The sequence below is a fragment of the Cottoperca gobio genome, chromosome 11, assembly GCF_900634415.1.
Source record: "Cottoperca gobio chromosome 11, fCotGob3.1, whole genome shotgun sequence".
NCBI lineage: Eukaryota > Metazoa > Chordata > Actinopteri > Perciformes > Bovichtidae > Cottoperca > Cottoperca gobio.
Genome location: NC_041365.1, coordinates 3,686,432 through 3,704,316, shown reverse-complemented (window position 1 = coordinate 3,704,316; position 17,885 = coordinate 3,686,432). Strand labels below are relative to the sequence as shown.

Here is a 17,885-nt window from a genome sequence, read left to right as displayed (position 1 = left end):
ACAGTCAATATATTACGTATACTGCCATCATGTGGTCAGTCATAAGAAGTCTTTGAGAAGTAGTGGGCCTCTGTTCCCCTCCAGGACGCTAGATGGCGATAAAACAACCTGTAAAGAGGAAAATAGCCGAGGAAATGTTAGACAGCTGACTGGAGACCAAGCTAGTAAAGCTACCGAAGCAATACCGGAAATTAGTTTATTTTGTCTTCAAAATAAAGTGTGTAACGTGATAAAGGGTGGTAAGAAAAGGTAACTGTACATCTATATGCAAGGACATGATAATTACTGAATTTAGTTATTCTAAAATACGTTGTTTCCTTTTATATCCGTGCTTTTTAATACGCATGATTTTCTCAATAAATGGTTTAGTCTAAAGTATAACCGGAAGTTGATGGATGAATCTATCTTGCTTGACGTTAGTGGAAGTGTGCGACGACGCTGGTGATTACGGAAACAACTGCTAAACCAGAATCAAATAAATAAAGGATTAATATCGAGTCGCAAACTGTGTACGTCTGTAATACTGTCCACAATGTCCAGGCAATCCAACCGAACAACAGACAGCAAGAAGATGGTAGGCGACACACGCAGATTAAACATCAGCCAAGTTTAGCTAACCTAGCTAGCATAATGATAACTGTAGCCTAGTAGCTAACACAACACAAGATTACTTGTCAGTCATGTATCTTTGTTTGACAGTTGTGACTACATACACGAAAAGCTTTTGAACCAGTTGAATAAGTATTTAATTCAATGTTGAATATTACTGACATGAAGTGTAACGTTAGTTCGTTGTAGCACAGAAGCTAAATAGTTAGCCTCCGTAAAGTTAGCTGTACATGGTTCACTTCCAGCCCGTTTACTTACTATATGGTTACACCAAATATATATATATATATACAAATATATATATATATATTTGTATATATGTATATATATATATATATATATATATATATATATATATATATATATATATATATATATTTGTAATAGCCTGTTCAGCTCAGTCAACTCAGTTTTTATTTGGACTGTCAAAAGGGATGACATTGGAGTTGTACAGCTGCAGTGATGACTACTCTTGACCGGTGTGAATACAACACATAATTATACATTATGTGTATTAATTATAAAGTGTATGTAAAGTGTTTTTATTATTTATTAAAAAACATTATTTTGTATTACTGCTATTACACTTCTTTTCAGCACCAGGCGCTGTCCATTGCTTGACTTCCTGGTGCAGATATTTGCTCTGTATATATTTGCACGCCTCTCTCCACATTGGAGGAATTATATTTTTTCCTTGTCCTATGTCAAATTTCAGGGTGTTTTCAAACCTAAGAGACACACATTAATTGCCTGTACTACTTTAAAGAGTGTGGACTTGGTAGCATGTTTTATATCATTTTTACCAGGATGCTTCCTGATTGTTCAACATATACTTGGTGGTGTTATGCTATAAAATAACCTAAGTTTTCCACATTAACAAGGAGGAAAACTCCTTTAAAAAAAAAAAAAAGTAATTTACCCTATTTATTACACCACATACTAGTTTGCCACACTTACATTTTTGAGGCCCCTATTCCAGCATTACTTATTTAATTCTAGCAGCACAAATAACATGATCATATTTCCTCTGTTGTAGAACTCTGAGCTGTTCACTCTGACTTACGGGGCCCTGGTCACCCAGCTCTGTAAAGACTACGAGAATGACGAGGAAGTCAATAAACAACTGGACAAGATGTAAGTATCCCCATCGACTGTCATTAATTTGAATTTATTTTATTTGACATCACAATTCAACATAGTTCCAATACAGAGCATGACACTTTAAAATATGCAAGTTTCAGCATCATAAAATCAAAATACACTACAGATATGGAAATACACAAACACAAGTACAGTACAGCCTAATAATTTACAGTACACTTAGCTATAAATGTGTACAGCTGTGGTTTGCTTTTAGCCAACAAGTAACCTTTTGTTATAAAAGAGTATATATCTGTAATTAATTTAATTTCAGTCGGTAATATGTTCCAGAGTTTATATGTTTTATGTTCACACTCAACTGTCATATACAAGTAAAGCAAATAAAGCAAGTAAAACTAGCTTTCGGATAGTCTTTCAGCAGTTATATGTGTTCAGTTTAATAACTAAGTGGTGGAATGTGTTATTGGTACATTATGTAACAGCAAAGCTTCACAAGATATAACTTTGCTTTCCGAGTACATAAACTGAGTTGTTTGAACATGTTAAAGTTTATTGTTTGCTTGTTAACCAACTCTGGAAAAGCGGTTTTCTGGCCTCTTGTATGTCTCCCTTTTTACTCGCACATTCACATCGCTCTGACACACTCTCCTGCCCTCTATTCATAAACACATTTATCATAGACGCAAAGTAAAACAGAGAGATGACATAATCAGGTTTTGGTTTTCGCACTTCTGTGTCAGACATCTCCCTCTGATCTTGTAATCGTTTTTAGAAGTTAACGGACGTTTGAGGAAGAGAACACTGATATGTGTTTTTAGGAAAGAAAATCTGGAAGGCAACGCTGCTCTCTCACAAAATAAGATTAAGAAACATCGATGGGTTTATAAGTCAACAATGTAAAACATCCTGTCACGCTGACAGGACTTTGGACTGGATGTACTTTTCTCTTTTGGTTTGTGTGTCAACCCTAAGCTCTCTTCAAGCTAAGTCATGATGAGGCTTGTCTTATCTGGCCTTAGAAGGCAGAGAGCCCGCTCTGCCAGCTGGTCAGAGGCAGTCCATGTTAGGATCGGGATGCATCAGTTGGCTCTCGATTCTGTAATTAGGATAAGTTGACATGGCCTTCTTATCAAGTGTATTGCCCAAAAATGTTTTAGAGCTTTTGGAACTGTCTTCTATACTATGAAGACGGACTAACGACTTCATACCTCTGGCTTATCTCTCCGTCTTTCTCCCTTTGTCTTAGGGGTTATAACATCGGCGTGCGTCTGATCGAGGACTTCCTGGCGCGCTCCAGCATCGGCAGGTGTCAGGATTTCCGAGAAACTGCCGATGTCATCGCTAAGGTAATTGGTCTCTTCCTGGCCAATCAGAGCGTGACCGTGGACTTGTCCCAAAGACGGAGGGAGGGAGAAGGGGAAGGAGGGACTACAGGAAAAAATAAAGATTAGAGAGAGTGATGAAACTAACAGTTGATGAGGTAAAGAAGGGAAGGATGTTGGGAGGGGTCGGGGGGGGGGGAAACATATTGTGACTGAGCAGATCATAAAAACTTTAAAGTCCCAGTCTGAATTCTTCGGAACTTCAGGCCAAGATCGCATTCCTCTCTGCTTTGCACGATAGTAACCTAGATATTCAGAATGCGAGGATTTACTTACATGTGGAATGAAAAGTAATCTCATCCTTCAGAAAGGTGATGCACTATAGGAAATATTAATGTTGAAAGGAGTCTGTAGTCTTTACTGAATCACTTGGCTGATCATATTACTGTTGTACTTCAATCTTTCTCTCTGTATTCATCCCGACCTGTGATTTGTAACGTATCCATGTCCCGCTGGGCAAAAGTCAGACTCGCTTTATGACTGACGAGCAGAAAGATGCGGGCAAACCATGAAGGCTTCTCTGAGGCCTGGCTGTGTTTTCAGCGCTCCAGCTGTTTTGAAGGTGTTACTGCTGCCTGCTAGGGGAGTTTTCTTCCCCACAGATGTAACCCCACACTAGCTCAGGGAACTGGCTCTTGGTCATGTAGAGGAGGGTCATGTCTGTAAATGGAGGACCACTGAGGGACGGCGGTTTGGAACGTGCAGTGATAGCCTTTGCCTGAGGATATCATGTGACCTCTAGCTAAACTCTGGAACCACCTCAGTCATTCGTCAGTGAAATGTATATGGAGGTCTGTTTAAAAACACATTTTCTAGATTATGAATGTTTTCTTCCGAAGGCAAGACTTTATCACGCCACTTAAGTTGTAGTGCTATTAACTAATATAATCTTTTCAATGCACAATGTTTTAACCTGCTGAGAAAATCCAAAGGTATGAAAAATATATGGCTGCTAAGGTATGATCGGACAACCAGTATTTGGTGAAGGGGTTTAACTAACTGTCAAAAGTGAGTTTATAAAGTAAGTGCCTATTTTGGACAGACTAACTGAGTGCTAACTGAGATTCAAGGCTATGGTAGATCGTGTGTGTGTGTGTGTGTGTGTGTGTGTGTGTGTGTGTGTGTGTGTGTGTGTGTGTGTGTGTGTGTGTGTGTGTGTGTGTGTGTGTGTGTGTGTGTGTGTGTGTGTGTGTGTGTGTGTGTGTGTGTGTGTGTGTGTAATCCTGCTTTTCTTTTATCTTTTTTTTTATCCATTCCTCACCGTGTTGTGGTTAGGTTGCATTTAAGATGTATCTGGGAACCACCCCCAGTGTGTCCAACTGGAGCCCGGCAGGAGATGAATTCTCCCTCATCCTTGAGAACAACCCGCTGGTAGACTTTGTGGAGCTGCCGGATAACCACAGCATGCTGGTCTACTCCAACCTGCTGTGTGGCGTCCTCAGAGGAGCCTTAGAGATGGTAAAACCCACATACTCTCTATACATGTTTTTAAACAAACTATATTGATAATCGATTAATCGTATAAGTAATTTTTCACCGAGAAATAGCATCTCAAATATGGAGATTTCCTGCTTTCTCTTTTTGCAAAAATGTAACCGGTTATTTATCTGATTTAGGTCCAGATGGCCGTGGATGTAAAGTTTGCTCAGGACACTCTGAGAGGGGACAATGTGACAGAAATCCGCATGAAGTTTATCAAGAGGATCGAAGAAAATCTCCCAGCAGGAGACGAGTGAAGGAAGCAAGAAAGATCCTTCCCGCAGCTTCTTGTGTCTCATTTCGGGAGGACAGAGTAAGGACCACCATCAGAGGATGAATGAACTGAACTCAAAGCATCAAGAGGAGCGGTATATCTCTTTTCCTAAATGATAGTTGTTGCTTTTGAGAATGCCTCTGACCATCCCTCATGAAAAGTCACTTTCTTTCTTCATTTAATGTTAAAATATCTGTCCTGTTTCTTTAAAGAATAATGTCTTTTCATATGTATAGACTGTTTCCTTTGGTGCAAGTGTGGAAAGCCTTACATCGTAACGTCTGTGTTGTTTATTTTCTTCTTATTTTTTAAGAAATCACACTATATTGCTGCCAATTATATGGCATGTTAATTAATTTATGTAGATGGATATGTCAAATAAAAACTACATATTTAATATGATGTTGTTCTCGTGTGTTTGTGAGAGCGCACAGACTTCACACACACACACTGTGTGCGTGTGGTTGTGTGTGTGTGCATGTGTGTCACCAGTGCTTGGTTCTGCTTATCACACCTGTGAATAGCTTTACATCACCCTGAAGTAATGTAACAGAACTTCTCATTTAGACGCTCTGCACACCTCGTCAATAACTGAAAACACAGGCGCCCATTCACACACGCACACACACACACCAATCATCCCTGGTCTTGCTTTAGAAGCAGAAATCTGGCCCGGATACCACAAGAACATTAGCCATGTTTCTTTTATTATTTGTCTTTTTCTTGTTTCATTGTGTAACAGAACAATAACATTAGTACCAAACTCGCCTGTCTGCTGAAAGCACTTTGAGGATGAGATTGTCAGATAAGGATTTCCTTTTGGAGAAATCTGTCAGCTATTAGCTGCTGAAAACCTCCAGGCTCCACACATCCTATTTTACAGATGCTATTACATGAACTCATTTCTGCTTTTACAATTTTAGCATTCACACACTTGATAAAATTCTCCAAAACGCCACCAGAGGTTGCTGTGTGCATAACGTTCCTCGGCTGTAGGCAGCGTCGTTCTCAGTATACTGCTTAAGTGGGCACTGCAGGAGAAAAAAAGATCCCCTTATTTGTGGAAATAAAGGCTAAAGCTGCCAGAAAACATAAATATAAGGTTCTTCGATTATGAATATGGGAAGAGCAGACAATTTGCAGTAGTGGCCGATGCCAATATATGGATGGACTCTTGCTTTCTTTTGGCTAGACAAACCATGACAACATGCAGTCTTTGTACCTTATAATGCCACGGAAGATGTATTAGGATGGGATTTCATACTGTTATTTACTATCTTAAGCATCTGCCCACTCCTGTCTGAGTAGTGCTCATTTAAAAGGATAAAGAGTGGAAAGTGGAAGCACCCTGACGGCAGTCGGCTTGCAATAAGCCCAGTGAGCCATTAGGCAGGCTCTCAACACATTACATGCACATATCTATGCACCCTGTAGGCCTGTGATGTGGATGTTGGATGGAAAGCGGGCAGGAAATAGTTCTTGTGCAGAAGCTCAATGTAAATGACTTGGCAGAATTAGAGCCGTGTACCTGGGGATGGACGGACAGCTGGGTTTGTGTACTTGTGAAAACCTGTATCACTCTGCCATATGCTCGCAGGAATTTGACTCGACGAACACACGGAGGCCAAAGTGTATGATGAATTTATTACAACCACCATACTCACAAATAGGTGTTAATACACACTAAAAGGACCTTATGCTAACAGGCAAATATGCCTTTTTGTGTGTGTGTGTGTGTGTGTGTGTGTGTGTGTGTGTGTGTGTCTCCCACCAGTTAAAGGTCTACACTATGTCTAGTGAGAGTTCTGTGTTGATACCCGTTAAACAAGTATGAAGACTACAAACTATGTTATGACTTCACTCCTCATAACCTGTCCATCTGTGATTTCCTTTCCCGTTGCTGCAGATGTTGTGACAGAAAAAAAGTTATTGTTAAGACTTAAGGAATTAAGGAATTGCTTCAAATATGCTATTTTTATATATTGTGCCCCCCTCCTTTCGTTTCTCTCGCTCACAGAAAGACATTTCCCATCACTTAAGTCTTGGACACAGTTTAGTTTGGTCCCTCCCATCTGCACATCCGTCGTTTCTATTTTATTTAGTTTATGTTATTATTAATATTGCCTACATATTTCAGAAAACTTTATTTAGACAGACCTGAAAAACAAGTAGCAAATGTTACGGGCCCGAGACAACGTGCGCCGATCTGCTTTAAGTCGGCTAAACGTTTCCATGTGGCCTTTATAGGAAACAAATGTTGAAAGGCACGCTGTGACAGTAAAGCCCAGCGCACAGCCTGATATTGACCTGCGCTTATTGAATAGCGCATCCCTTTCTTCTACCTCCACTTCATCCATTTCCATATACTGTTTCCGTTAGTTTTCCCACCTTATTTTCTTTCTCATTTCCCATTTTCTTATTATTGATGTTTTGCTGATGTGCTCAAGGAAACCCAGCAGTCTCTAAATCAAATAAAGGATGTGTGATAGTCTGAAGGGAAACATGCCGTCTCTCAGGTGAGGTAAGGGCCGACTGGACATGCACTCCCCCGGGGTTTTCCGTAGGTTTCCAGAGTGTGTTTTGTGTCAGGTCAGTGAAAAGAGCGGAGATGACAGCAGGATGGACAACACACTTTAAGAGGAGAATGCAGTGAGTCAGCAAACAAGTGTGTTCATGGTAAAAAACATCCCTGACAGACTAAATAATGCAGTGAAGCGGCGAGGAGAGGTTCATTTAATGAGCGTGTCTCTTCGGCGCACCTGAGTTCACATGAACACGAGAGTTGTTGTTACATAACTCGCAGGCTCTACACTTGTCCGCTAAAACACATCCTGGTGTGTTTTTTAGTGAAAGTGAGATTTTAGCAGTGTGAGGGGATGTTCTTTTTGGGGATTTATGTGCTTAAACACTTCAGTAAATAAACATGGAAGTGGTTTTGAGGGGGTAATTATGACTTGATATGCTATCCACTCACATCTTGTACCCGCTGAAATCTGCTACAGCATCTGTTAGCCATTTGGAATATGAATCATCAACCACTTGCAGACACACCGTGAGCACTTCCGATAAATCTAATAACTCATGCATTGCTCGAGCGTTTTGCATGGACAGCACAAGCAACGGGAAGTGAGCAGTGTTTAGGGCCTCCTGAAGTTGTGTTTGGATCAGGAGTGTTGGCAGGAAGGGTTGAGAAACAAAACTAGTGAAACACACCTCTCCAAGCTCGAAAACAAAAGCGTGGATCAGATCCAGTTAACCTGTTCAATAAAATCCTGGATCGCCAGTGTCACAAGGGATTGGTGTTAACAAGAGAAAACACACATCTTCTCAGCAGGAAGACATGTCAGGTTTGAATTGGTCCAGAGCTGGGTCTCTCTTCTGTCTCAGGAGTGACCAGGCTGCCGTCACAAGCGTTTCATCCGGAGCCCTGGACGCCGCCGAGCCATTTAATGCCTTGTTTTTAGTTTTTCCCTCCTTCTCTTTCTTCCAGGCTTTTTGGATGGGAGCTGCTAAGCTGCCTTCGCTCTGCTTCCAATTTCCTCCTGCTCTTTTGTTCTTCCTCTTTTCTCCGGGATCTGATGAAGAGGAGTTTTTAGACCTTCCTGATGATACAGGTTTTTACCCGTTCCAGATCCTCATTTTCTTTGAGCCTCATTTTCCCACAATACTCTCAGCTTTTGTCTTGTTTTTTTTTTTCCTCCCTCATTTCTTCCCTTTTCCCTGACCCCGCAGCCGCTCAAGCTGGAGTTTATGTAACAGCGGCAGAACTTTCCAGCTTGGAAAGGCCTCATTTAAAGATGGAGCAAGGAGAATGAGTAGGGGAGAGAAAGAAAGAAAAAAGTGTCATGTAATATTAAACTGGCTAGCCCTGAGGGAAAACGGCACCTCACCTTCGACTTCATTATTCCAGGGCCTTTTGCTCCAAATGCACATATGTAAGCATATATTTATATCCGTCTCCCAGGCACTAACAAATACGTTAATTCCAATTGAAAAGCAGGAATGTGAAAGTCCTGGTTTGCCCTGGACTAAAATCAAACCAGGCTTCCCTCCCAGAGCACAGGGCTGCCTAGAGGCTGCACACCAGCTGCACTGGACGGGATATCACCGCTCACCACTGCCAAGCATGAACCGACCGTGTGTGTGTGTGTGTGTGTGTGTGTATCGCATTAACATTTTGGAGTGACAAAATACACACCATACATTGATTAGAGCGAACTACTTCTGATGACACATGTCTTCCAAGCAGGTCATCTATTAACTTTTAAAGCATGTTATCCGAGCTATTATCACAAACATAAATCTAGACACCAGCCCGAAGCATTCATGTCTTCAGCAAGTCATTTGTTATCCGCCCACTTAAAGCACCTCTCACACCAGTCAATGTGATTGTAAGGGGTCTGGATGTCCCATTATGCAGGCTACTATGAGTATGACTTTCCATATAAAACACCTCCAGCTGTCACACTGGAAAAGGCATTATTAGCTATATTTCCATTCAACTGTTGTGTAATTGTTATACAATCTTTGTTTACAAATGAAATGCTAATGTTGTGTGTTTCCATTAAAGCTAATATTTCAACCCGTAGCAATGTCATTTAAACACATTCAGGCTTCAGGACGTTGTCGAGTTCATTACTGATGTTAAAGGTTGGTTACATTTCGTGCTTTTGTGTCTTTGTAACTCATCTGCTGAAGGCATACTTCATAATCATTTCCTCAATTCTTAATGACAAGGCCAGGCAAGTGTTCACATTGTCACTCTTGGTATTATTATCAGGTGTAGTGTTCCTCCATCGCAATTTTGCTGGAGTCTGTGCTGGCGTGTCTGCCCAACTGTAAAGCCTTCAAAGTCTTTCTATTGTTGCCAAGTTAAAAACCTCTTCTTAACCTGCTGGGCAGTGATACAAAGGCCTCCGGGTGATGAGAGATTTATGTATTGGGTCGTATTCTTCCGACAGCCCGATATGCACAGAGCATGCCTCTTCACTGCTTGTGAAAGATATAGTGCTCACACAGCTAGTACAGCAGGAGTGATTTTCTCTGTCGAATGTGCAGCCTGTCGTAAAAGTCCTGTGCTTTCAGGTGTATGATTTTACTAAGTGCACGGTTTCAACAAAGATTTAACTGCAGTATAATTAATGCAAAAACAATGTGGGTTTTTAATGAGTCCATTAGCTCAAGAGAGGATGTCGTCAATACAGGAAATGAGTTGTACTTCACTTTGTATTGTGTTTGAGTCTGAGAGAGTGCAAGAGGACACGTAACCCTGCGTGTATATATTGAACTTCATATACAACACATGCATACATATATTTGGGATGCATAATGAGAGTGTATTCTCAAATGGCAATGTTCGTGCCAAACATGTGTAGTTTGGCCTTTCCCATTTCCTCGCTCATGTCATTCAGTAATGCGAGCACTGCGCCAAAAGTTCTTCGTTGAATTTTGTGATGTTTGTGTGCGTGCGTACATATTGTAGAGGTTTTCTCTGGACACGTGTACATGTGTGCATCTGCTTCACCTATGTGCCTCCCTGTGTGATTTCGTTACTCATTCAATGCAGAGGTGCTGAAAGCGCTCTCTGTGGGCCTCATAACGCACAAACCTTTTTCCAATTAGACGGACCAGCTTGGGCTCAGTGGTGCTTAGATCTACTGTACATCTGACCCAGACTAAACCCCGGCTGGGTCCCGCTCCAAGGGGACAGATAGAGAGAGGAAGCGGGAGGAAGCTGTCAAAAGCATTGCAGCATTTTGTCAGGTGGTTTCCGGGCCTCTCATGCTGGAGGTCAGTGTCTGGCCCTCTGACTGTCAGCATCCGCACCAGTTAGCCAGTTAAAGGACACTCATATGGTTTCATGCAGGGAGAAATTCAAAAGCCAGACAGATTCTGATCTCTCTGGCCATGTTACAACCACACACATGGAGCCCCATGCGCAAATATAAAATATTTTCTTCTCTGTACTGACTGGACCAGAAGCATGCCTAATGTCAGCAGAAGGGTCTCTTGTTTACAGCGGGTAGCTAACTGTTGCCGAGTGAGATTCTCCTTGTGTTTGTTAGTCTTTTCAACAACTGTCATCTAAGCACACAGGGGTTTATGTTTCACAGTAAATATGAACAGATTTTGTTGTTAATATGCTGTTACACCATGTAATTATTTCCTATTTCCCCTTCTTTAATTCCCTCAAAGTGTTTCTTTGATTCAGAAATGTAACCATAATCAGTTAAAACTAAATGGTATTCCAAAGAAACAAAGGAAAGTGAAACATAATCACTGAAAACAATCCTTTTTTCAGAATACCACATTTGGTTTCTTTTGCACTCGGTATGCAGCAACGCACCGTGGAGACATTTTTAGTGGACATAAAAGCCAGTGGAGCTGAGTGAATGAGACCTGGATGTCCTTGGAGAGGTGCTTTGGAAGACAAAAGCATGACTCCAACTACAAGGAAGTGTCCAAAATTCACATTTTTTTCTCCTCACTTTTATCTCTCCTTTGTCCTTCTCTGTTTTATTTACTTCTTGGCAGGTGTGAATGAGTGCAAATCAATGATGCTGTGAGAAAAAATGAAGACATGCCACTTTCTTAGTTTCTCAGTACATTTATCTGGCACGAGTAACCAGTTCATGTCTTTGTCCACATCGCAGTGAATCCAAAAATACTTTCTGTTCCTCTTACCACCAATCAGAATAATCAACACATGATTAATCTCTTTAAGTCTGTCTATAAAGGCTTTCTATAATTTATTCCTGAGAAAAATGTGAGAATCAGTATTATGTATCAGTATTTATGTAAATGTAACAATAATAAATGTCGTCTTAAAAGTACCAATAGCAGCACTTACATAGTTTCTAGCCATGTCAATAACATTCGATCCAAATATCTCGATCTGTAACTATTGGCTGGATTAACACAACATTGCGTGGAGACATTTGTGGTCCATGGAGGATATATTCTGTTATCCACTGACTTTTCCTCTGATACCACCATCAGGTTCATTTTTGAATTCGATTTGTTTTGCCATGAAACTTGGTACAAACCATCATGTCCCACACAGGATGAATTATAATCACTTTGGTGATCATCCAGCACCATCATCATGTCTATATCTTTGTTTATGACCAAATACCTGCCAAACTAATGACATGCCCATCAGCTTTAGCTGTACTTTGTGTTTTAGTGCTTGTGTAAATGTTAGCATGCTATTACCCTAAACTAAGATGGCAAACATTACCTGCTAAACATAAGCATGTTAGCATACTGTCATTGGCGTTTAGCTCAAAACCTTGCTTGGTCTACAGCTTCACAGAGCCGCTAGCGTGATTGTAGATGATAAAGACTTAATGTTGTTTAACTATATCAAGATCATTAAATGTAAAATGTGATCTGGTATTTTCTTCACTAAACTAAGCAAATGGTTTAGTTTTGTGTTCAATTGTGTTGCTTTTTCAGCATTTCCCCAGTAGAACCTTTAAAATCAGCTAATTGGTATGAATTTTGTCATTTAAACAATGTAACTTACGCAACACGAAAACGTTCCCAACTCTAAAGTCCTGTTCACAGCAGGTACAAAACCCTAAAGTTTAAGGGGGAATCATAAACGATCTCACTGATGGTGCTGTAGTTTGTAGTAATGGGATGTGCTGCAACCAGAATGCAGTTGAAACACTAAATCTACTCTAACACCTGAGACCAGAGGCAGCAACCATCCTGATGGCGACACCTCTACCATGAATGCTCGATCCGCTAGGGTGGACCTGGTAATGGAAGCTCAAAGAGTGGACTGTTCAGAGACACAACCCTCCATTCACACCCAGTTCCGGTGCTGCATGGTCTGGTTCAACTTTACAACATGAAGGGGGGGTCTTAAAAACATGCCCTGTCACTACTCAACCTCCAAAAAATGTCACTGATTTGAACGTATACACACACACCTGCCCAATCTTTGACACGTGCCGGCAGAAAGGTGGGGCTGTAGTTTTCGGCGGGGTTTTTATGATATCATGACATCATCAGGCCTGGTGATGGAGTGCTATGTCATGCTTTGTTTGGTTTTCCACCACTAACCGTATTAGCAATAACACCAGCTCTGGGAAAACATGTCAGTGGGGGATATGAGATTGAGATTGCCGCACAACGTTGAGGACGGGAAAAGAACATAAAATAAGAACCCAATTCATGTTTGAACGTGAGTGCGTAATTATAACAAGGTGCCTTCAATCACAGTTTCACCTCTCTCAACCAGTGCCTTCCCACCTCAGTGACCTTTGACCCCTCTGCACATACCACAACGCTAGCATTGTGCTCTTTGTGACACATGAGGTACCTCTCAACACCTTCGTATTGAAACTTCATACTGTATGATCGTTACATAGTTATACCGTAGAGCTAAATACACACATGCACACCTGAAGGTTCATTTGCTTTAAAGGACTTTGCCAGTTGTTTGGGATGTTTTAGCCAATTCTTTAACTGCAGTGTAAACACTAATCACATATACTGCATTTTGCATGACAAGTTTGCTTATTGTTTGTCCTCTCCGATTTAAATTCTTGTCAACAAAGGCTTTTTAATGTTAGTGCTTTTTTGACAAATTAATCTTAACTCTTTGAGGGAGCTTCCATGAAACGCATCAAGTTTTTGCTCACAGTTGCATTAACTTGGGAAAATAATGTGACTTTAATATATATATATATACAGTATATATTTTTAAATACTGTGATTGATTTATTTTATAGTGTCCAGCAATGAGAACCATTGGCTTAAACATCCAAAATAAGGAGTATGGTCTATGAAAAGGAAAGAGTGGAACAGGAGAGAGTGATACACAAATTATGTATGGAGGGGTGGGTGTAGGGGTTGTCAAGTTAGAAACTGAGAATAAGCATGACCACCAATATTTATGGCTACCACAGAAATAACAGAATTACTGTGGTCAGTAGTGCAAGGTGTGGACGCTTGAATCAACAAGGAAAGAATGACCAGCGCAGTGGAGGTTTCCATGAAATATGAGTCATTCATTAGCATTAGTCTTTATAGAGTTGTGTACCTCATTTTAAAAAAGGTGCACTGTACCTAAAAATAGGAGCAAGAAACATGCTTGGAAAACTGCGTCTGATGTTTCCACCTCCAGTGTGTGGTGGGGTTAAAATGATGGTGGTGTGATCACACCACCTGTAGACCCGCACTTGCTACTGGTCTTCTAAAGGCCAAGAAGGCCTGGAACCAGCAGCCCAAGGAAATGCACAATTATTTCCATTTCTCGAAAGGACTCAAATGCTCAAATCCATATATGTTCATATATCTTTTGATGTATATTGTAGCAAGCAAGCATCGGTGAACCTTCTTTAAGCCAACAGAGACATCTACTTGTTATAGAGACACTGGGATGGTAACAATGTTTCCTGACTAATGTTTCTGTTTCAGGGCACCAAGAGACTGAGGTGGGAGGCGTGTGGATGCCTGTCACAGCTGACAGATGAGGACACTGTAGGAAAGGAAGTGGGATGCCCTTGTTTGACCTGTAAACTGGGCGTAGGGAATGTGAATCGTCATCTGGGTTCAGGTCAGTCCGTTTGTGTCTTTTGCACCTTATAATAACCCCTGATCACTATTACTCGTTGATTTTTTTATTCCATTGACAGAGGTTTGCATAAAAATTAGACTTCATTAAAACTAAGAAATATAAAGTCATTAATTGTGGCTCCTGACCAGGTACAACTTGTAGGCAATAAGCAGCAACGAGAAGGACAGTTCTGTGACAGCTAAACTAAAGACAGGGGTAACAATTGGACAATTGTAGTGAATGCTATGTCTTGAAGGCATTCATGGTGTTGCAGAAATTCAGAAAAATTTGCAGATTCAGTTGAAGCATACTAACCCCTCTTCTGCTTTGTCTTCAGGAGGGGTTGCAAACCTTGTTCAGCCAAAAATCTGCAATGGAGGATCCCACTTGATTGTTCAAAAGGGGATTTTAATGCAGTGTGTTGCCAGGTTTGTCAAGCTAATCTAATTGAGGGTCCCGATTGGTTTCTCTTGACAAACTTTGGTGGGAACTGATCTGTCGCATAGACCGCCCAAGGTAATTATGAAGTCAGTGGCTCAAGATAATTGGCTTCTATTATCCTTGTCTGGATGAGTGAGGCCAAACAAAGCTGTCCTGCAGATGAGGAGAACAACGGTCATCCCACTGCCCATCTTACCTAGGCCACTTTTCAGGTGAAACTGGAGACAACATCCCATGCTGTGGAAGGTTTTTGGCTCGCTGAGGGGATCAGATATGGAAGAGAGGAGAATCATTTGGCAACATTGGTTAATAGATAGAGGGTGTATTAAAGAGTTAATTTGGATGAGGTCTGGACTCTGTACATGTAAAGAAACCACAGCAAACCTTATATCCAATAAGTAGTTCTTGGGCCGTTTTTGGCATAATCTACTTATTTATTTTCCTCTTCCTAATATCCCGCTATATCCTCATCTCCTACTTACTCAGCTTATCCTGTGCATCATTTTCTCTCCATGGTATTACAGTTTCAAAGTCATGATTCCAGTTTAGTTTCACGGTGTCATGAACACAGCATAAATCTCTTTCACTGGTCTTCAACATAGGTTTAACACGGCATAGCAGGCCCAGCCCAATCGCGCTTACCTTCATAAACCTCTCGATTCCATTTCCCAGACTATTATGCTTCCATATTTCAATCGGCATGGAGCGCAAGTGAGGGGTGGAGGAGGAAGGGGAGAGAGGGTGTGGGGGGGAGAGGGGAGGAATGAAAAACACAAGGAGGTCAACGAGAGAGACATTTCTTTCTTTCACACCATGTGTTACTGTAAGATATTCATTTCCTCTGCGATTCCGCTCCCTCCCTCCAGCCCTTTGTTTTTCTTCTCCATCACTGTCAGTGTGCACTGGCTGAGGTAGTCCAGGTCGCATCAAGTCCACTGGATCGTGTCTCTATCTTGGATCCTTCCCTTTCAAATCGGTTTCCCAAATTATGAACCGTGCAGAGTGCAGCTTTGGTAACCCGAGAGCTTTCTGTTGTAGTTCTGAGCTGCCAAAGCCCATTAGAAATGAGCATGTTTGACTTCTGAGCCTGGTTTTGTGATTGAACTAAAGGGACAATCTTATTTCTGAAATTGAATCTAGATAGAGATCTGTTGTCTTCATGTGAGATTTCTTGTCTAGGCTTAGATTGAATGTCAGGTAACAAGGCAGCAACACGATGTGCTAACAGGTCTTTTATTCGCAAGCCAGTGACATGTTATGAATTAATAGATTATTCACCAATCAAGACAAATGTGGGGAAATAAATGAGATTCCCCTCCATCACTTCTGTCTCATTCTTCTTCTTCTCTTCCATTTCTAACCCTTACTGCCTCTCCAGTACACCTGAAGTTATTATTTAACAGTACAGTATGGCTCTGACTGTGGCTGTACTTCAAAATGCAAAGCATTCTGGCAGCTAGAGAGTGGATATAAGTCATTCCATGTGGAGGCGAGAGTTGCTGAGGCTCTAAGTGTCACATGCATCTGTTGCCGTTCTTTGGTTCCCATGCACAGTAGCCAAGGATCCTCATTAAATCGTGTGTTTTCCTTTAAATCTTAATGCGCTGTCGCTAACTGGTTATGTCATCCAAAACCCAACAAATAAAGGAACAGGATGTTTTTGAGGTCCAGCCTGATTCAAATGTGATCCTTTTTTGTACCAGATGTTCCGTAAAGCAGATCAGGTGATGTAGACACAGGTGTTCACAAACACTCTAACAGTGGTTTGTTATGATAACAGGAAGCTGAACTGTTACTGAGGGTAACCATGAGGTACCATGTCCTCCTGTCCCGCTTGTGAACTTTCTTTGTGGTCATTTGTGGATGCAGTCTTTTTGTGTGGTCGATGCGACTCATGTCAGCCTCGGGCTCCTAACTCAAACGGACCCAACATAGTCAAGAGTGAGGAGTCAATGACGGTATAAAAACAGTTAATAAAAGTTTTCAAAACTTATGAATCACCTCAACCACAAGAGGTCCTTGAGCATACAATCAAAAAATACCAGGCTAATGGGTTCACACAGATACTCACTCACTCACTCACTCACACACACACACACACACACACACACACACACACACACACACACACATACACACACACACACACACACACACACACACACACACACACACACACACACACACACACACACACATGTATGATCTACCATAGCCTTGAATCTCAGTTAGCACTCAGTTAGTCTGTCCAAAATAGGCACTTACTTTATAAACTCACTTTTGACAGTTAGTTAAACCCCTTCACCAAATACTGGTTGTCCGATCATACCTTAGCAGCCATATGTTTTTCATACCTTTGGATTTTCTCAGCAGGTTAAAACATTGTGCATGTGGGTCTGTAGTAAGAGAGATGTTCAGCATTTATTGACTATGGAGGATGCCTCTTTTTTTAGGCACAAGAGCAAAAGTGCGAGTAATGCCTTAAGCAGTGTGTTTATCTGCTGTATCGTAACTGTAAGCTGCAATCGTTAGCATGTCGGGCTAATTACCTTCTTCAGTAGTAACCAAGACTTACTTCACGTCATCAACTAACTACATTAGTTTGTGAGGTTACGTTGAAATAAATCCCTGTGACGCCTACCACATCCACTGTGAGGTTTTTCCCCACTGGGTTGAAGCCGATCCTATGCTATCACAGTTTGGGCTAATGTTAGCCTCTCTGTTCTGCTCTTTATTGAAATTAAGATGTATAGCTTTAGCTTCAGTTTTTTCGCATGATATCAAGTATGTATCCATCAAGTGCTTTCTTAAAATTCCTTATATAGGGTTCACAATTTAGAATAAGTCAGCTGAATACATTGAAAAAGTCAGCTGGAGACCAACTCATGGAGCAAATGTTAGCTTAATTAGCCCGATAGCTACAGCTGATAAGCTGATCAGACTTTCAGTAGTAAATCTGCCACTTCTATTATCGTAAACGGAATACAGTAGGCCCTATGTGCCGTTTGGAGAAGCACATCGTTAATCA

General features: G+C 41.1%; 1 protein-coding gene across 1 annotated transcript; it reads left to right on the top strand.

Annotated features, from left to right (window-relative positions):
* The first annotated feature begins 400 nt into the window (after positions 1-400).
* On the top strand, positions 401-5,244 carry trappc3 (trafficking protein particle complex subunit 3). The gene is made up of 5 exons (XM_029443110.1): positions 401-574; positions 1,646-1,743; positions 2,957-3,056; positions 4,368-4,550; positions 4,709-5,244. Exons 1-5 carry the CDS (start codon positions 533-535, stop codon positions 4,826-4,828), a joined length of 543 nt encoding a protein of 180 aa, XP_029298970.1. The 5' UTR covers positions 401-532; the 3' UTR covers positions 4,829-5,244.
* Positions 5,245-17,885: the final 12,641 nt, after the last annotated feature.